Source organism: Chlorocebus sabaeus, chromosome 25, assembly GCF_047675955.1.
Source record: "Chlorocebus sabaeus isolate Y175 chromosome 25, mChlSab1.0.hap1, whole genome shotgun sequence".
NCBI lineage: Eukaryota > Metazoa > Chordata > Mammalia > Primates > Cercopithecidae > Chlorocebus > Chlorocebus sabaeus.
In genome coordinates this window covers 22150711-22165633 of record NC_132928.1, presented here as the reverse complement: position 1 = coordinate 22165633, position 14923 = coordinate 22150711, and the positions used below count along the sequence as shown (strand labels likewise).

The 14923-nt window shown below is 37.9% G+C and overlaps 1 protein-coding gene across 10 annotated transcripts in view; it reads left to right on the top strand.

Moving 5' to 3' along the window:
* CD55 (CD55 molecule (Cromer blood group)) overlaps positions 1–14923 on the top strand; it is a 146327-nt gene that overhangs the window by 108640 nt on the left and 22764 nt on the right. Inside the window, exons 1-6 of one of the 10 annotated variants that reach the window (XM_073011541.1) lie at positions 333–760; positions 1289–1474; positions 3268–3459; positions 4340–4439; positions 5473–5558; positions 9833–10021. In XM_073011541.1, the coding sequence (XP_072867642.1) occupies positions 658–760; positions 1289–1474; positions 3268–3459; positions 4340–4439; positions 5473–5558; positions 9833–10021 (856 nt within the window). In that variant the 5' untranslated portion in view covers positions 333–657. Of the gene's footprint in view, positions 1–332; positions 761–1288; positions 1475–3267; positions 3460–4339; positions 4440–5472; positions 5559–9832; positions 10022–14923 lie in introns of those variants that run through there. The other 9 variants (XM_037985607.2, XM_007988631.3, XR_005236081.2 and 6 more) reach the window with 9 other exon arrangements.

Sequence of the window (14923 nt, the reverse complement as noted above, 5' to 3'; positions counted from 1 at the left end):
CTAGGAGATAACGCCCTCGCTCCCTAGTTACTTCCCCACCCTCGTGCTGGCCTTTGACAGACCTCGCAGTAGAGGCCCACAACACGGAAAGGGCACCGCGTCTCAATCCCCGAGTCTCAGCCCCCGACTCCACCGCACGTGCAGCTCGACTTGGCAGCACTCAAGCGCGGGGATGCTCTGCTTAGACGAACTCACGTTCGGGCAGCAAGGCCTGCGATACTTGAGCACCCCTCCCCCTCTCCCGTTTCCACCCCGTTTGTGTTTACGTAGCGAGGAGATATTTAGGTTTCCAGAAGGCAGGTCATTGCAGGCCCCACCCAGCGGTGGGGAGAGTGAATCCCAGAGGGGGTTGCCAGCGAGTTCCTCCTCCTTCCCCTTCCCGCTATCCCCGAGTCTAGGGCTCCCAGGGGCGTATGACGCCAGCGCCCTCTGACCGCACCTCTGACCACAACAAATCCCTACTCCACCCGTCTTCTTTGTCCCACCCTTGGTGACACAGAACCCCAGCCCAGGCCCCGCCCAAAGCACTCATTTAACTGTTATTGCGGAGCCGCGAGGCGCTGCTTCTGCTCGCTGCAACTCGCTCAGGCAGCTGGGCGTAGCTGCGACCCGGCGGAGGAGTCCCGGCGGCGCGTACTTATTCTGACCTCGCGCGCCATGACTGTAGCGCGGCCGAGCGTGCCCCCGGCGCTGCCCCTCCTCGGGGAGCTGCCCCGGCTGCTGCTGCTGCTGCTGCTGCTGTGCCTGCCGGCCGTGTGGGGTGAGTGGGGGCCCGGGGGTCCGGGGGCCTGGCGGCCAGGGAAGCCCCTGGGCTGGGTGGGAGATCCAAGTCGGTCTCCGAGACACGCACAGGGACCCGGGACTTGGCAGGTGGGGAGCGTGGCCCGAGGTCTTGGTTCCCGCCGTCCTGTACCTTTAAGGCTGTCGCCGCTCACCAGCATTTGGGGCTCCTGCTGTGTCGGCCCCCAGCTGACTTGGCTTTAGGGGTTGGCGTGGAGGGTTAAAGAGGCCCCGGCTGGGTTTGCGGAGCGGCCAAGCCTGGGAAAATCGAAAGGGAGGGCTCAAAGAGAGCCTTAACCCCCAAAAAGCTGGTCTAAAAGGATGGGAGGCCAGACCGCTGACCGCTGCCCCCTCTCGACAGAGTCCAGCCGTGTAGAGCACACCATGCTGCAAACTTGCATGTCATCTCTTTAAGGTGTGGCAGTTCAAGGGGGCGTGTGTCTTAAAAACAGCAAACTGTGAGGACCCTTGATAGTCATTTCCTTCAGTTCTGCTTTTGTCTCCCTAGCTGACTGTGGCCCTCCCCCAGCTGTACCTAATGCTCAGCCAGCTTTGAAAGGCCTTACAAGTTTTCCCAAGGACACCATAATAACGTACAGATGTGATGAAAACTTTATGAAAATTCCTGGCAAGCAGGACTCAGTGGTCTGCCTTCAGGACAGTCAATGGTCAGATATTGAAGAGTTCTGCAATCGTAAGTTCCTCATTTTTTTTTTTAGAAAAGTTATGGGAATGAAATGTATCTAAAATTTATTTTTGTGTATCTTTGGAGTGACTAGTAATTGATAGTTTTCTAGTGTTACTAAACCCCAGGGTATACCTCGTTGGCACTTCACACTCCAGCTAATTGAAGACATTTACCTCCCTGAGTAGGTCTTGCTGCTTCATTAAGAGTTTTTCTTCCTAACACTGTACCCCTTGAACGAACTAGTAGAGAAATTAAACAATATTTATTGTTTAGGGAGTAAATATATAAAATATATTTGGCAATTACCTTGAGACACATAGCGTAAGTGATCTGTTTTCTTAAATATTTTGTAAAGTAGGGCTTATCAAATACAACTCTGTGGTGGCATTTTTAAAAGCTCTCAATATTTACTTCAAAATCTTATACTTGTACGTATTTATAGGTATTTATAGATCATACAATGTGTCATGATCAATCAGTGTAATTGGGATAGCCAGTACCTCAAACACTTGGCATTTGTGTGGAGAATATTCCAAATCTTCTCTTCTTGCTACTTTGAAAATATATATATATATATATATAAAAATTGGGATATATATGGGGACATATATGTATGTATATATGGAGAGAGATATATATAGGGAGAGAGATATATGTAAATTGGCATATAGATAGGTAGATAGGTTGATTGTTAAAAATGAATAAGAGGCCCAGTGAAGAGTTGTTTTGGGGCTAACACAGTAACCGTGTTTGATATTGATATCTAGTAGAATTAAAAGAAATGAAGATTTCTTGTTTTCGGTGAATATACATACAGTCATCCACACCTCATGTGCCCTTTGGTTTCATAAAATATATATCGGCATTATCTTGGAGGAAAAAAATCTGTTATTTACATAGCCCTGTATTAGCTTTGAGATACATGAGTAAAGTTAAAGAGACCCAATAACCTGACTTTGAACAACTTAAATCAATAGAAGCTACAGTAAATGCAGAAATTGGCACAAATACTTTTAGAAGCCATGCGTGAAATAGGCTTTAACTTTTTATTTTTATCCACGATAGAGGCAGTAGGATGAAGTACATAGTCTTTGCACACGTATCATGTTTTAACTCTTCCCCATGTTGTTACTTTATCCAATGGTGGAGGAGACAGGCCCCAGTAGTTAACTTCATCAAGAGCACAGCAGCTTTTATGCCAAAACCAAGGTGTAAACTTGGGTCTTCTGACTACAAATCCAGTGACCCTTCCACTTGACCATGCCTCTCTAGATTCACATTTGCCCAGCTGTTTACAGATGTAAATACTTTATGTATACAATTAACTCATCCTTGCCTCCAGGGCTTGTGGGAATTAAATGAGTTTATATGTAAATAAATGTTAGCTGCTATTATTGTTGTGCAGGACATTAGTCCAGGGGTCTGGAAATACCCTATTCCTGTACTGTATGGTGCTGTGTAGTTCTTTAGGGTAGGGTAAGGAAACCAACATTTATTGAATGCCAGAACTGTGCCAGGCAACCTAAATGGTTTTTTTGTGTCTTTGGTTTTTTGAAGTGGGGATAGTGATATCTGTGTACCAACTCTACTTCCTAAGCCTCTAGTAACTGGGAAATAAAGTATACATGTGAATGCATTTGCTACATTACAAGTGCCATGGTGATATTAATATAGTTAAGTACCAAATATGTGCAAAGCAGTAAAGAAAGGGGGTTATTAGGGTCCAGATAATTAAATATAGATTACAAAACAAACATTGATACTACTTTTTTTGTTGCTGCTTTTGTTAATACATTTAGGTAGCTGCGATGCGCCAACCAGGCTAAAGTTTGCATCCCTCAAACAGCTTTATATCCCTCAGAGTTATTTTCCAGTCGGTACTGTTGTGGAATATGAGTGTCGTCCAGGTTACAGAAGAGACCCTTCTCTATTAGCAAAACTAACTTGCCTTCAGAATTTAAAATGGTCCACAGCAGCTGAATTTTGTAAAAGTGAGTAAAATTTTTTAAAGTATTTTCAACCATCTGGTGTTTGGGGGAAACAGTATCCCTTCATTCATTCATACTAGAACTCTGTGTGTATATATTATTATTTAGGATGTTTCTTGATAGGACCATGAGTGTCAATTTATTTTGAATTAGACAAACTAATTATTTATGTGGTAGGAATACTTATTCACTCAAAAATTTCACATTTAATTAGTTTGAGGTTACCTAAAATGAAACAAGTATATATTACAAATACGTTGCTTTTTCAAAACTTATTATAAAGAGAAATTAGAATTAAAGAAGTCTAAGGGTCAGGCGTGGTGGATCATGCCTGTAATCCCAGCACTTTGGGAGACAGAGGCAGGTGGACCACTTGAGGTAAGGAGATTGAGACTAGCCTGGCCAACATGATGAAATCCCGACTCTACTAAAAATACAAAAACTAGCTGGGCGTGGGGGTGCATGCCTGTAATCCCAGCTTCTTGGAAGGCTGAGGGAGGAGAATCCCTTGAACCTGGGAGGCAGAGGTTGCGGTGAGCTGAGATTATGTCACCACACTCCAGCCTGGGTAACAGAGCGAAACTCCATCTCAAAAAAAAAAAAAAAAAAAAAAATCTAAGGATAAGAACTATCAATGGTTCAGATGATGAATTTACATATATGTGCTTGATAATTTTTTCAAAATTTTTTCCCACGCTTCATTGAGGTATAATCAACAAATATTATTTAAGGTGTACAACATGATATTTTAATATATGTGCACATTGTGAAATGATAAACACAGTCAAGCTAATTAACATATCCACCACCTCACATAGTTACCTTCTTTGTGTGTATGCCTGATAATTTAATTAAAAAAAAATCAATTTGTATTCTATTCTAGAGAAATCATGCCCTAATCCTGGAGAAATACCAAATGGTCAGATCGATATATCAAATGGCATATTATTTGGTGCAACCATCTCCTTCTCATGTAACACAGGGTAAGTTTGGGCATACTAAAACCCTGTATTTAGGAAATGAGAAAACAAATTAGGACTTAAGATGAGATTGTTAGTTTCATGACTGGTATTCACAGCTACTAGCAACTAAAACAATCCTCCTCAAAGACCCTTCATCATGAGCTTATCACAGTTAAATTTACTAAAATGGGGCAAGAAAGGAAGATTTCTTATACCACCAAAATTCTCTAAATTCTGATTTCAGTAAATATGTGATTCAATATAAAATTTTAAATGTGATTAATAAAAAAATTTGAGATGATGTTACTTGCAGAAATAATTCTTCAAATGTTAAATACTAAACCAATCTTTAGTTGACCTAAATAATGAATTTGCATGAGTTTTTCTCTATGCAAACAAGCTGTTACAAAACAGTATGAGTTAAAGACATTCCTAGTGTGAAAATATTCTAACCTAAGTTCTTTGATAAGTTCTCTATATAGGAAAAAGCAACTCATTCATTGAGTACCATCAATGTCTCAGACACTGTTGAAAACTTTACATTTATTTTCTTATTTCATATCTGTAAATTAAATAATTCTATTTTACTGTGTGTATGTCCCTATTCTTTATAAAGTAAAAATATCAGTATCACTTGTCTCCTTTACGGAACAGATGTTGGTTAGGTCACGAACACAAAATCTGGGAAGTACGTTGAACCCTTGAAATATAAGTACATTCTATTATTCTATGAAGCCTATATTTAGAACTCAAAAGTATAAAATGTTCAGTCATCTCTGTCATTTAAAAATGTTTTAAACACTTTTATGCTTTCTAACATATTCCCCATGCAAATAAAAAATTTACATGTCTTACCCGTTTTTACTCTTTGGATGTCACCTTTTTAAACTTAATTTTTCTTTTCCTTTAAACTACTGTGTGGACTTTTGTCAACTACTGTTTTATTTTCACCTGCTGCTGTAGTAAATATTTCAAGATAATAACCTGAAGAATTTGAGGAAAGTCAAATACGTGTGAATGTAACAAACTCTTTTTTCTTCCCCTATTGCTTTAGGTACAAATTATTTGGCCCGACTTCTAGTTTATGTCTTGCTTCAGGAAGTGGAGTCCAGTGGAGTGACACGTTGCCAGAGTGCAGAGGTAAGAGTTAAAAATCTAAGCACTCAGGTTGTGAGGCTGAGTACTCAATGATAAATTAATTTCTGCCCCTTAAGAATTAGCACAGTGTGTATTTGTAGCAAACCCAGCTTTCAATATATGAGTGCTTTGCTAATTTTAATACCTTTTCTAGTGATGCTTCTTAATTTATTAGCTGTGGAGATAAACCATCAAGTTTTCTGAGTCCCAATTCCCAAACAATAGAATAAGGATTGAAAACAAACTTAGGTTTGTATTGCACTTGGTCATTTATTGTCTAACCATTACTTCTAAAGTCAAGTATGATAGGTAAAAGATTTCCACCCCACAATTTTAATGTAAGAAAATACTGTCTATCAGAGGGTCTATAAGACTTGACCCCATATCCTAAAACAAGTGGCAATGGAAGGCCTTTAACCCAGGTCTCTTATTTCAGACCCAGCATTTTTCTAAAACCCAGTGTTGCCTACATGCTGCTTCTTAGGATTAAAATAATTAAGAGATAATTATCTAGAAGGGTTTTAAGGTGTGATATATTCTTATCATGAGAGAGATAAGCTTATACCATAAAGGAGAAATACTGTTTCTGTATTTGAGAATCTTCTCAAAGAAAGATATGGTGCAGCAATAATGTTATAAATGGGTATATATCCTGTCAAATTTATGTCAGTTAGAGAAACGTGTCTCTTGGAAATTGAAAGGAATAAAATACAGCAATATTTTAAAATGTAGGCTTGCTTTCTTTCCATCCTTCTCTTTCTCTACACACAATGTGCCCTCCTGCAAATGACTTCTGAAGGCCCTATTGTCAAAATTATTGATAAGTTAAAGTTTTTGTGTGTTACTAGGGGAAGAAAACTAGAGTAGATTTAGTGTAATTTATCAAACATTTATCGATTGACACTCTGGTAGGCAACGTGTAGGGTCAACTGATATGAAGACAAATAAAATGAAGCCGTGCCATCAAGGAGCCTGCCCCTGCCACACCCACCATGTGCCCTTCTTTTTGAGATGTCATACTACTACCACCAGTTTTTTCTCATTGTAGTTGTTTTTAAATTTTTCATCATTGCTACCCAGTAGCACCTTTCCCACTTTCCTTGTCCAGTAAGAGACACTGTAAATGATAGTAAATTAAAGATAGAAAACAAGGAGAAACTGGGCCGTATCTTTCGTTTGACCCAGGCAGCATGTCACAAAGTTCAGACAAACAGCCTCCCATCTGAAGCCAGTATTTGCACAAGCACCTGCTGTGTCATGAATTTGACAGCAATGCAAACCCACTTTATCTTCCTGCTTGCGCCATCTAGGTCTCAGCCTTGCTTCCCTATTTGGTGTCTTGAACTCCATGCTGAATATTCTGATGTTCATGTTTTCCTCCTTGACTCTTCTATCCTCTCTGACTCAGCAACCACTGACATCTGCATCCTGTAGGAAAGAGCCCCTGTTCTTAAGCAATCCCAGTGCCTTCAAATATCCCCATAAGGCCTTACTTCTTTTAGGATCATTTTGAATTTCCACATAACTTGTTTTGACCATACCAAAAAGATTGAATGGAAAGTAAATTCTTAAACAATGTAATGCTTCACCTCAAGTATGTAGCCCTAGCCTATAAACACATGAGGTTGCTTCAATGTCCATGCGTGAATATGGATATGAAGAAGGAAAGAACAATGGATACATCCACTAATTGTCTGTAGTTATACAGAAAACAGAGGTGATGCTAGTTTACCTGTGAATGGAGCCTCACTGTCAGAGGACCTGTTTGCTTATCTCTCTGCCAATGTTTTCTTTTTCAAAATTTTAGTTGACTGATGGTATCTGCTAACCTAGAATCAATCCCTGCTATATAATGACTATCATCCCAGACCCTTCTCTTTTATCTTAACTCCTCACATCTCATCCCTAAATCATTGTGCTTTACTTCCTCAATCTGTTTTTCAAACTTGTGTTTTGCCCTCCATCTGTATACTTATGGCATAGTTTATTATTCCTTCTGTGAACTATTGCAATCAGGGCCACCTCTAACATTTTCAGGGCCCAGGCAGGAATATAAATGGAGGTCACTGGCCTAAGACCCACCTTCTTTCAAATAGGCCTTCCTCTTTCCATGCTGTGTGGGTTTTCTGGTGCAAATAAGTGGACGACTCAGCCTAAATACCCAAGTCGTGTCCACCACATCCACCATAACTTGTATCCACCCTCCATTGTCTATTGGGTTAGAGGTGAAGTATATCAGCGGGATAGACCACACCCAAGAACGTGGACCAGTGGGAGGGACCCTCTCAGGCCCTGGAAAGGGTGTTGGCACAGGGAATTCTGGGTGCTAGTTCCTGGAGCATGTTCTGGAATGGAGGAGAAGTCGTAGGACAGGTTGTAATTGAGTGTATGCTCTCAGCCTATAGATATCCCACCAACAGGGGAGAGACGCATCCAGAGGCGGGCCAGAGCACAGCGTTTTAAAATATGGGGTCTGAGGCAGCAGTCTTAGTTGCCTGAGTTCAAGAGTGACACTGATAGCAATGGCCTCCTGCCTCCATTCTTTCACTCTATTAATGTTTCATCCATATTTTACCCAGAGTGATCTGAAACACAGATGTGACTTAGATGTCTGTTTCCTCCTTAGAGCTTATTCATATCTCCTATCACTTACAAAGCCCAAATTCCTTAGTATAGTGTACAAGACAGTCATGGTCTACCTACTGCTTGACACTCAGGTCTTGCCCTCATGTTTTATGCCTTATACATGCAAACTGCTGTGGTTTCCATGTACCTCTTTTTTTTCTTTTCTTTTTTTTTTTAAATTGAGACAGGGTCTCATTCTGTTACCCAGGCTGAAGTGCAGTGGTGTGATCACAGCTTACTGCAGCCTCAATCTCCTTGGCCCAAGTGATCCTCCCACCTCAGCCCCCCTTGTATCTGGGACTATAGGTGCACACCACTATGCCCAGCTAATTTGTGTATTTGTTGCATAGACAGGGCTTCCTCATGTTGCCTAGGCTGGTCTCGAACTCCTGGGCTCCAGCAGTCTGCCCACCTCAGCCTCCCAAAGTGCTGGGATTACAGGTGTGAACCACCATGCCCCGCTGCCCCTTCTTTACTTAGCTATATTTTCCTAAGAGTTAGTTCTCTAGCCCATCAGGGAGATTCCCAGGCTGGCTACTTCTATGATGACCCTTGCAATTTTTATTAAAATCATCTCTGAATCTTTTTTCCCCACTACCTTTTAAGACATACGAGCTATATCTTGTTCAGCTTTACACTTCCAGTTATAGAAAAATGCCTGGCATGTGTTAGGCACTTAGAAAATGTTTGAACTGAACCAATGGTATGTGTGTCTCTGCATATTCTAAGTTGGTGTAAATCAGAACAGCTTGTTCTTGCTGCTTGTTTTGATCCAAGACTGAAGAGTGATTGATAAATGTGCTAAGTATTTTCTGTGTTCTTAAGTATGCTTCGTGTAACATAATTTGACATACATACATATTAAATTGCCTTCCATTCTTAGAAAAAAAGACAACAACATCATGCCTTTGGAGTATGTGGAACCATTGAATTTTTTCTCTAGGCAATTGCCAGAGAGTGGTCCCTTTTTACATAATAACTAAAAAAACCTCTGCTTGTATTTATTTTATAAGTTCAACTGCTCAGTAAGATTGTTTTGAATGAAGTCTCTGTGAGTCAATATGTGCTAAAAATGTTTACTCTGGAAGTCAAAATGTAATCCTGACATTTAAGATCTCTGCTCTATCTAAAACGATCTGTACTTAGTTCTTAAACATGCTGCTTGAATTTTCAGCTCCTTGCATTTGCTATCGTTTCCTTCTTAGAGTGAAGAGTAATGCTCTCTCCTCTGTTCTCTCTCAAAAGCATGGTACATATTAGGTTTAAACTGAAGTTCTATTTCCCTGCCCAAGTCTTCTCTGACTGTACTGCTTTCATCCCTAAACTCCTGCAGCATTCACTTTTCCTAGCACCATTTTGATATGCACAAATCTTATTATAATTTTTCCTTTACATACATGTTCTGAATCTTATTATTTTTATGAATTAGTTTCAAGGTTAGCATTTGTCTTCTACACCATTTGCATTCAAAGCTCTAGTATACTACCAATTACTTAATAGGCATTTATAAGTGTCTCTTGTTGATAATGCTGAATTTAGAAAAATGATATTTTGATTTCTTTAAAATATAATCTTTAACATGTTTTGGTCTTATTTGTAAAAATATTTTACCAGTTTTATTTATTTAAAAGATGTTGGAATTGTTTTTTAAGAAATTTATTGTCCAGCACCACCACAAATTGACAATGGAATAATTCAAGGGCAACGTGAACATTATGGATATAGACAGTCTATAACGTATTTATGTAATAGAGGATTCACCATGATTGGAGAGCACTCTATTTATTGTACTGTGAATGGCGATGAAGGAGAGTGGAGTGGCCCACCACCTGCATGTAGAGGTAATCACTTTGGATAGTTATATTTTTGCTTTATTCTTACCCTTAAGTCTATATGTGAGTTGCAGACATTCTATGAACCCCCTAAGAAAAAAATGTAAAATGTTTACGTAAACATGTTTGTATTTTTCTGTGGGACACAATATTTCTAAAGCTTCTCAGAAGGGTCTATGGGTTGTATACACACACATACACACACACAAACATTATGATGTGTATATATAAAATAGGCCTCATATTTTTGGTGAATTTGCTTAAATTTGCTGTTTTATAACATGTTGCTTTCAGTAAGTTAATACAGGTACTTTGTTTATACAAAGAGGATATAAAGTGGTTTATTGGCGGGAGAATCTTAGATTGAAGTCTCTAGATAGTCACCATGCATGTTGCAACAACTGAGAAACTCTTGCCATCTGTTGACTTCCCTGAATTAACATTCAATTCTTTTCTGCCTCCAGAATTTCTGTTATTATCCATTCTCCTTCATCCTTCTAGACTTTTTTCTTTCAATGTCTTTTTATACCCAGAAGTTACTCTCAGAATCCTTAGAACTGCTCTTTAAATATATTTTAAAAGAAATATTTAGAAGATCAGTGAAGCTGAACTGAACATTGCCTAGTATCAATAGATGGCATTTGTTTAAGTAGTGGTGAATACCAACATGACTCAAGCATTTGAGTATTTACTTTTATAATTAAAATTGAAATTTTATTAGTATGAATTTTTAAAATTCCTTATTAAAAATATTTTTATTATAATTATTATACATAGACATAATGACATAATATTAAAGCCATGGAGATGAGTACAAAATGGGAAGTGAAAGCCTCTTCTCTATCACTAGTCCTACTCTGAGAGGTAACCATTTTTACAAATTCTTTTGTTTTATTCTAGAATATAAATAAACATACAAATATTTTTTATTTATTATACCAATGGTGTGGGTATTCATTTATCTCACCAGTCCTCTATTGATGGCAATTTAGGTTTCTTGTTCTAGTTTGTTTTTTTAATGAACTATTATTACAAATGATGCTATAATGAATATTCTTGTACATCTGTCACTGCACATGTATGCAAGTACATTTGTATAATAAATTCCATGCAGTATAATTATTTGTAACAAAGGTATGTGAATTACATTTTTCATACCCATTACTAACGTTGCTTTTTGAAAGACTGCACCAATTTAATCTCCCACTAATATTACATCATTGTAGTGTTTGCACCTTTAATGATAATGATTGTTAGGGAGATTTGACAATGTAAATGGTAAAAATTTTTATTATTTGAATTCATTTAGTTATGAAGTTTAGTGTGTGCTTTTTTAATTTGGCCATTTGATCCAGTTCATATTAATTTTTCCAAGTTTTATTAAATGATCAGTTATTTAGAGCTTAAAAACCATATGGAAGTACCCAAGTAGGTCATGGCAGGCTAATACTTCCATTAAAACAACTATAAAATCTGAATAGATTACCAAAAATTTTTATTTTTTAAGGCATAACGTATAGCTGTGGAAATAATAAGGTCTGAATGAACTAAAATTCCTGGGGGCGGGTGGTGAAGGCAACCCATTCTGACGTAAGCCAGTTTTCCCTAGGGACATTTGCTGATTCTGAACCTGGACTAAGGATTCACCTTGACCCAGACAAAAGACTACTTCCAGGAAAGAGAAATCAGCAAAGCTTTAATGGTTATGGAGCGATAGGGTAATTCACTGGAAATTGAGGCCCTCAAATGCAGAACCAGTCTTTCCTAAAGGCCATTTGCTAATTTTGGGGCTGCATGTGAGGCTGGGAAGCTTGACCCAGAGCTTCAAAAGTACAAAATGAAATCTTTCAGAACCTGATGGTATTTGGATGGCATATACCCACCAGAGGAACAGGCTTTTATCTAGCATACCACAGGTCTCCCCTTAGCACATCTGTGCTCATTTTGAAACTGTGTAGGGAAGAACATTAGATGGCTGGGAGAACTCTGAAAGACAGACCTGGATCTCCTGCCATCTTCCAAAGGTGAAACAACAAAAATCTGCCAGGCTTTCAATCAGAAGCCCAGAAGGGCCCCTCCCAAGGAACAGAGGCAAGAGCAGAAGTAGATGGAGTCTTACCAAAACTGAAACCCAGCTCAATTCCTAATAGGTTGAAGATATGATTACCTCAATGCAGTCTGCTTATCAGAAAGGCATATCGTATCATCCGGATGTTTTATATACAATGTTTGGCATACAACAAAAGACTGTTAGATATGGAAGGAAGCAAGAAAATATGACCAAATCAAGAGAAAACAAAACCAAATAAAGAATATCCAGATAATTGAGTTAGCAAATGAAGACCTTAAAATAACTGATAAACAAGTTTAAGATGATAAAAGAGAACTTCAACTGGAATCTGTAAAAATGGAGTAAAATGAATATTCTACAACTAGAAAATATCTGAAATTAAGAACACAATAGATAGGTTTAGCTATTCAGATAGAGCAGGAAACAGTATTAGGAACTGAAATATCAGTTAAAAATACCCAAACTGATGCACAAAGAGAAAAAGCAAAAACAAACAAAAACTTCAAAGAACCAGCAGTAAAACTGATCACCGCTCAGCAAAAAAATGATGCAGGCCAAAGGACAATAAGAAGAAATCTTTAAAATTACTTTAAAAACTTTAAAACTTCTTTAAAAAACAGTAAGAAAATTACCGTTCACCTAGAATTCTATACCCAACTAATACAACATTCAAAACCGAATATAGAGATGTATTCAAAATAGAGACGTATTCAGACAAAAACCAAGGAAACTTTGCACTAGCAGACCAAACATGCACAGAATGAGAAACTAAAGGAAATTCTTCAAGTAGAATGAAAATAATCCCAGGTAAAACATGAAAATACAAGAGGAAATGAACACTAACAAGGATAAATGAATACTGAGTTTACAAACAGTGAATGTAATGTCCTGTGGGGTCTGAATTATACATAGAGTACAAATGCACAATAACAATGCAAAAGGTAGAAAGAGGTAAATTCATGTGAAGGTTACACAGTTCTAGCAGTACTGAAAAGGTGGTAAAAGTGATAGTTTGCATAACTGACTTATAGTCTAATAAATATTGTGATCTCTAGGGTTGCTACAAATGAATGACAGAAGAATACATAAATCACAAGCTAATAAAAGAATAATAATGGATATTTAATCCAAAAGAGAACAAGAGAGAGAGAAGCAGAAAGGAACACAGAATAGATGGGAGAAATAGAAAACTAATACGGTCATTGATATAGACCCAAGTATGTCAATAATTACATTAAGTGCAATTTGACCAAGATTGTCAGACTTAAAAAAGATTTTTAAAAAACCTAGTTCTTTACTATTTATAAGAGACACAGTTTAATCAAAAGAACACAGAATAGTTGGAAGGATGGAAAAATATACCATGCAAACATTAACCCTTCAAAATAAGCTGACACAGTTATATTAATATCAATGTATATTTTAAGATGAAACAGTTCATAATGATAAGGAGGCCAACTCAACAGTAATATATCACAATCTGGAATCTATATGTACTTGATAAAATAGCTTCAATATATATGTAGCAAAAATGGACAGAAAATACACACTCATAGTTGGAAAATTCCATACCTATCTCAATAGCTAATAGGACAAACAACCAAAAATCAGTGAGACTAAAGAGCTGAGCAACAATTAAACATATATACATATGAGATATTAAACATATATACATATGAGATACATAGGGCCGATGACAAGTGTTTTTTTTCAACTGCACATGGGATATTTACCAAAATTGACCCTATGCTGGGCTCTAAACTACAATACATTGCAAAAGATTGAAGTTATTCAGAGCATACCTTCTAGCCACAGTGGAATTAAACTAGATGTTAGTAACAAAAAGATAATAACTAAAAAATTAACTTCTAGGAAATTTAAACTCTAAGGTAGTGTATACATTCTGTGGATCAAAACAGAACTAACTTGATAGAACAAATAATAATTTAGAATAATTTTTATATAGAAGGGTCTTAGAATGAAAAGTTCATAAAAAAAAACTTTACTTATCTTAATAATGATTATCATTGAGTGCCTACTAAATGCTGTGTTACTTGCTCGGCGTTTTGCTCAATTTATCCCTTATAGCAGCCTGTGAGATAGGTTAGGAGACAGAAAAAAAGACCGATACCGTCTGAGTTCCTAGGGCATCCCGTGTGTGATGGGGCTGGCAACAGTCATCCTGGATGATGTAATCTCTTGCTTCGGGGACAGACACTGTGAAATAGCTTACTCAATTATTTCCCTTAATCCTTACTCAATAATTACTCAATCTGTTCTGCTTTTATCCTCATTTTACAGATGAGGAAACTATAGCTTAGAAGGGTTAGGGACTTGCTAGAGGTCACTACTACGTGGTGAAATCAGGCTTCGGCACTACCCAATGCTGCCTCAACAGGAACTTTGTATAAGTGACCCAGTGGCAGATGGGCTCTGAAGACCCAAAAAGTTGCTCTGCTGTTAGATTTATGCCTCTCAGAATATGTTCTTACGAAAGTTTCACGTGACTTGTTATCTAGTCTGAAATCTAAAGAGGAACTAGTGTATGGAAAGTTGGTAACCAGCACAAGAGAATTAAAAGGAGCTATTTTTACTCAGACTTAAGTATCACTTTAAACAAGAAGTGAAACAAAACAAGTTCTCAAGCTCATTAAGGTTAAGTGATAGAAAAGACTGTGATTGTCTCTGTTGGCTTAGTTGTTCTAGAACAACATCCTGTTGTTCTTTAGTATTAGCACAGAAGATAATTTGGGAGAGAAAATAGAGATGTGCCACAGAATAAGATCACTAGTGACTCTAACTTTGATTTATTTCACAAAAAGCAGCTTAAGCACCTCAGT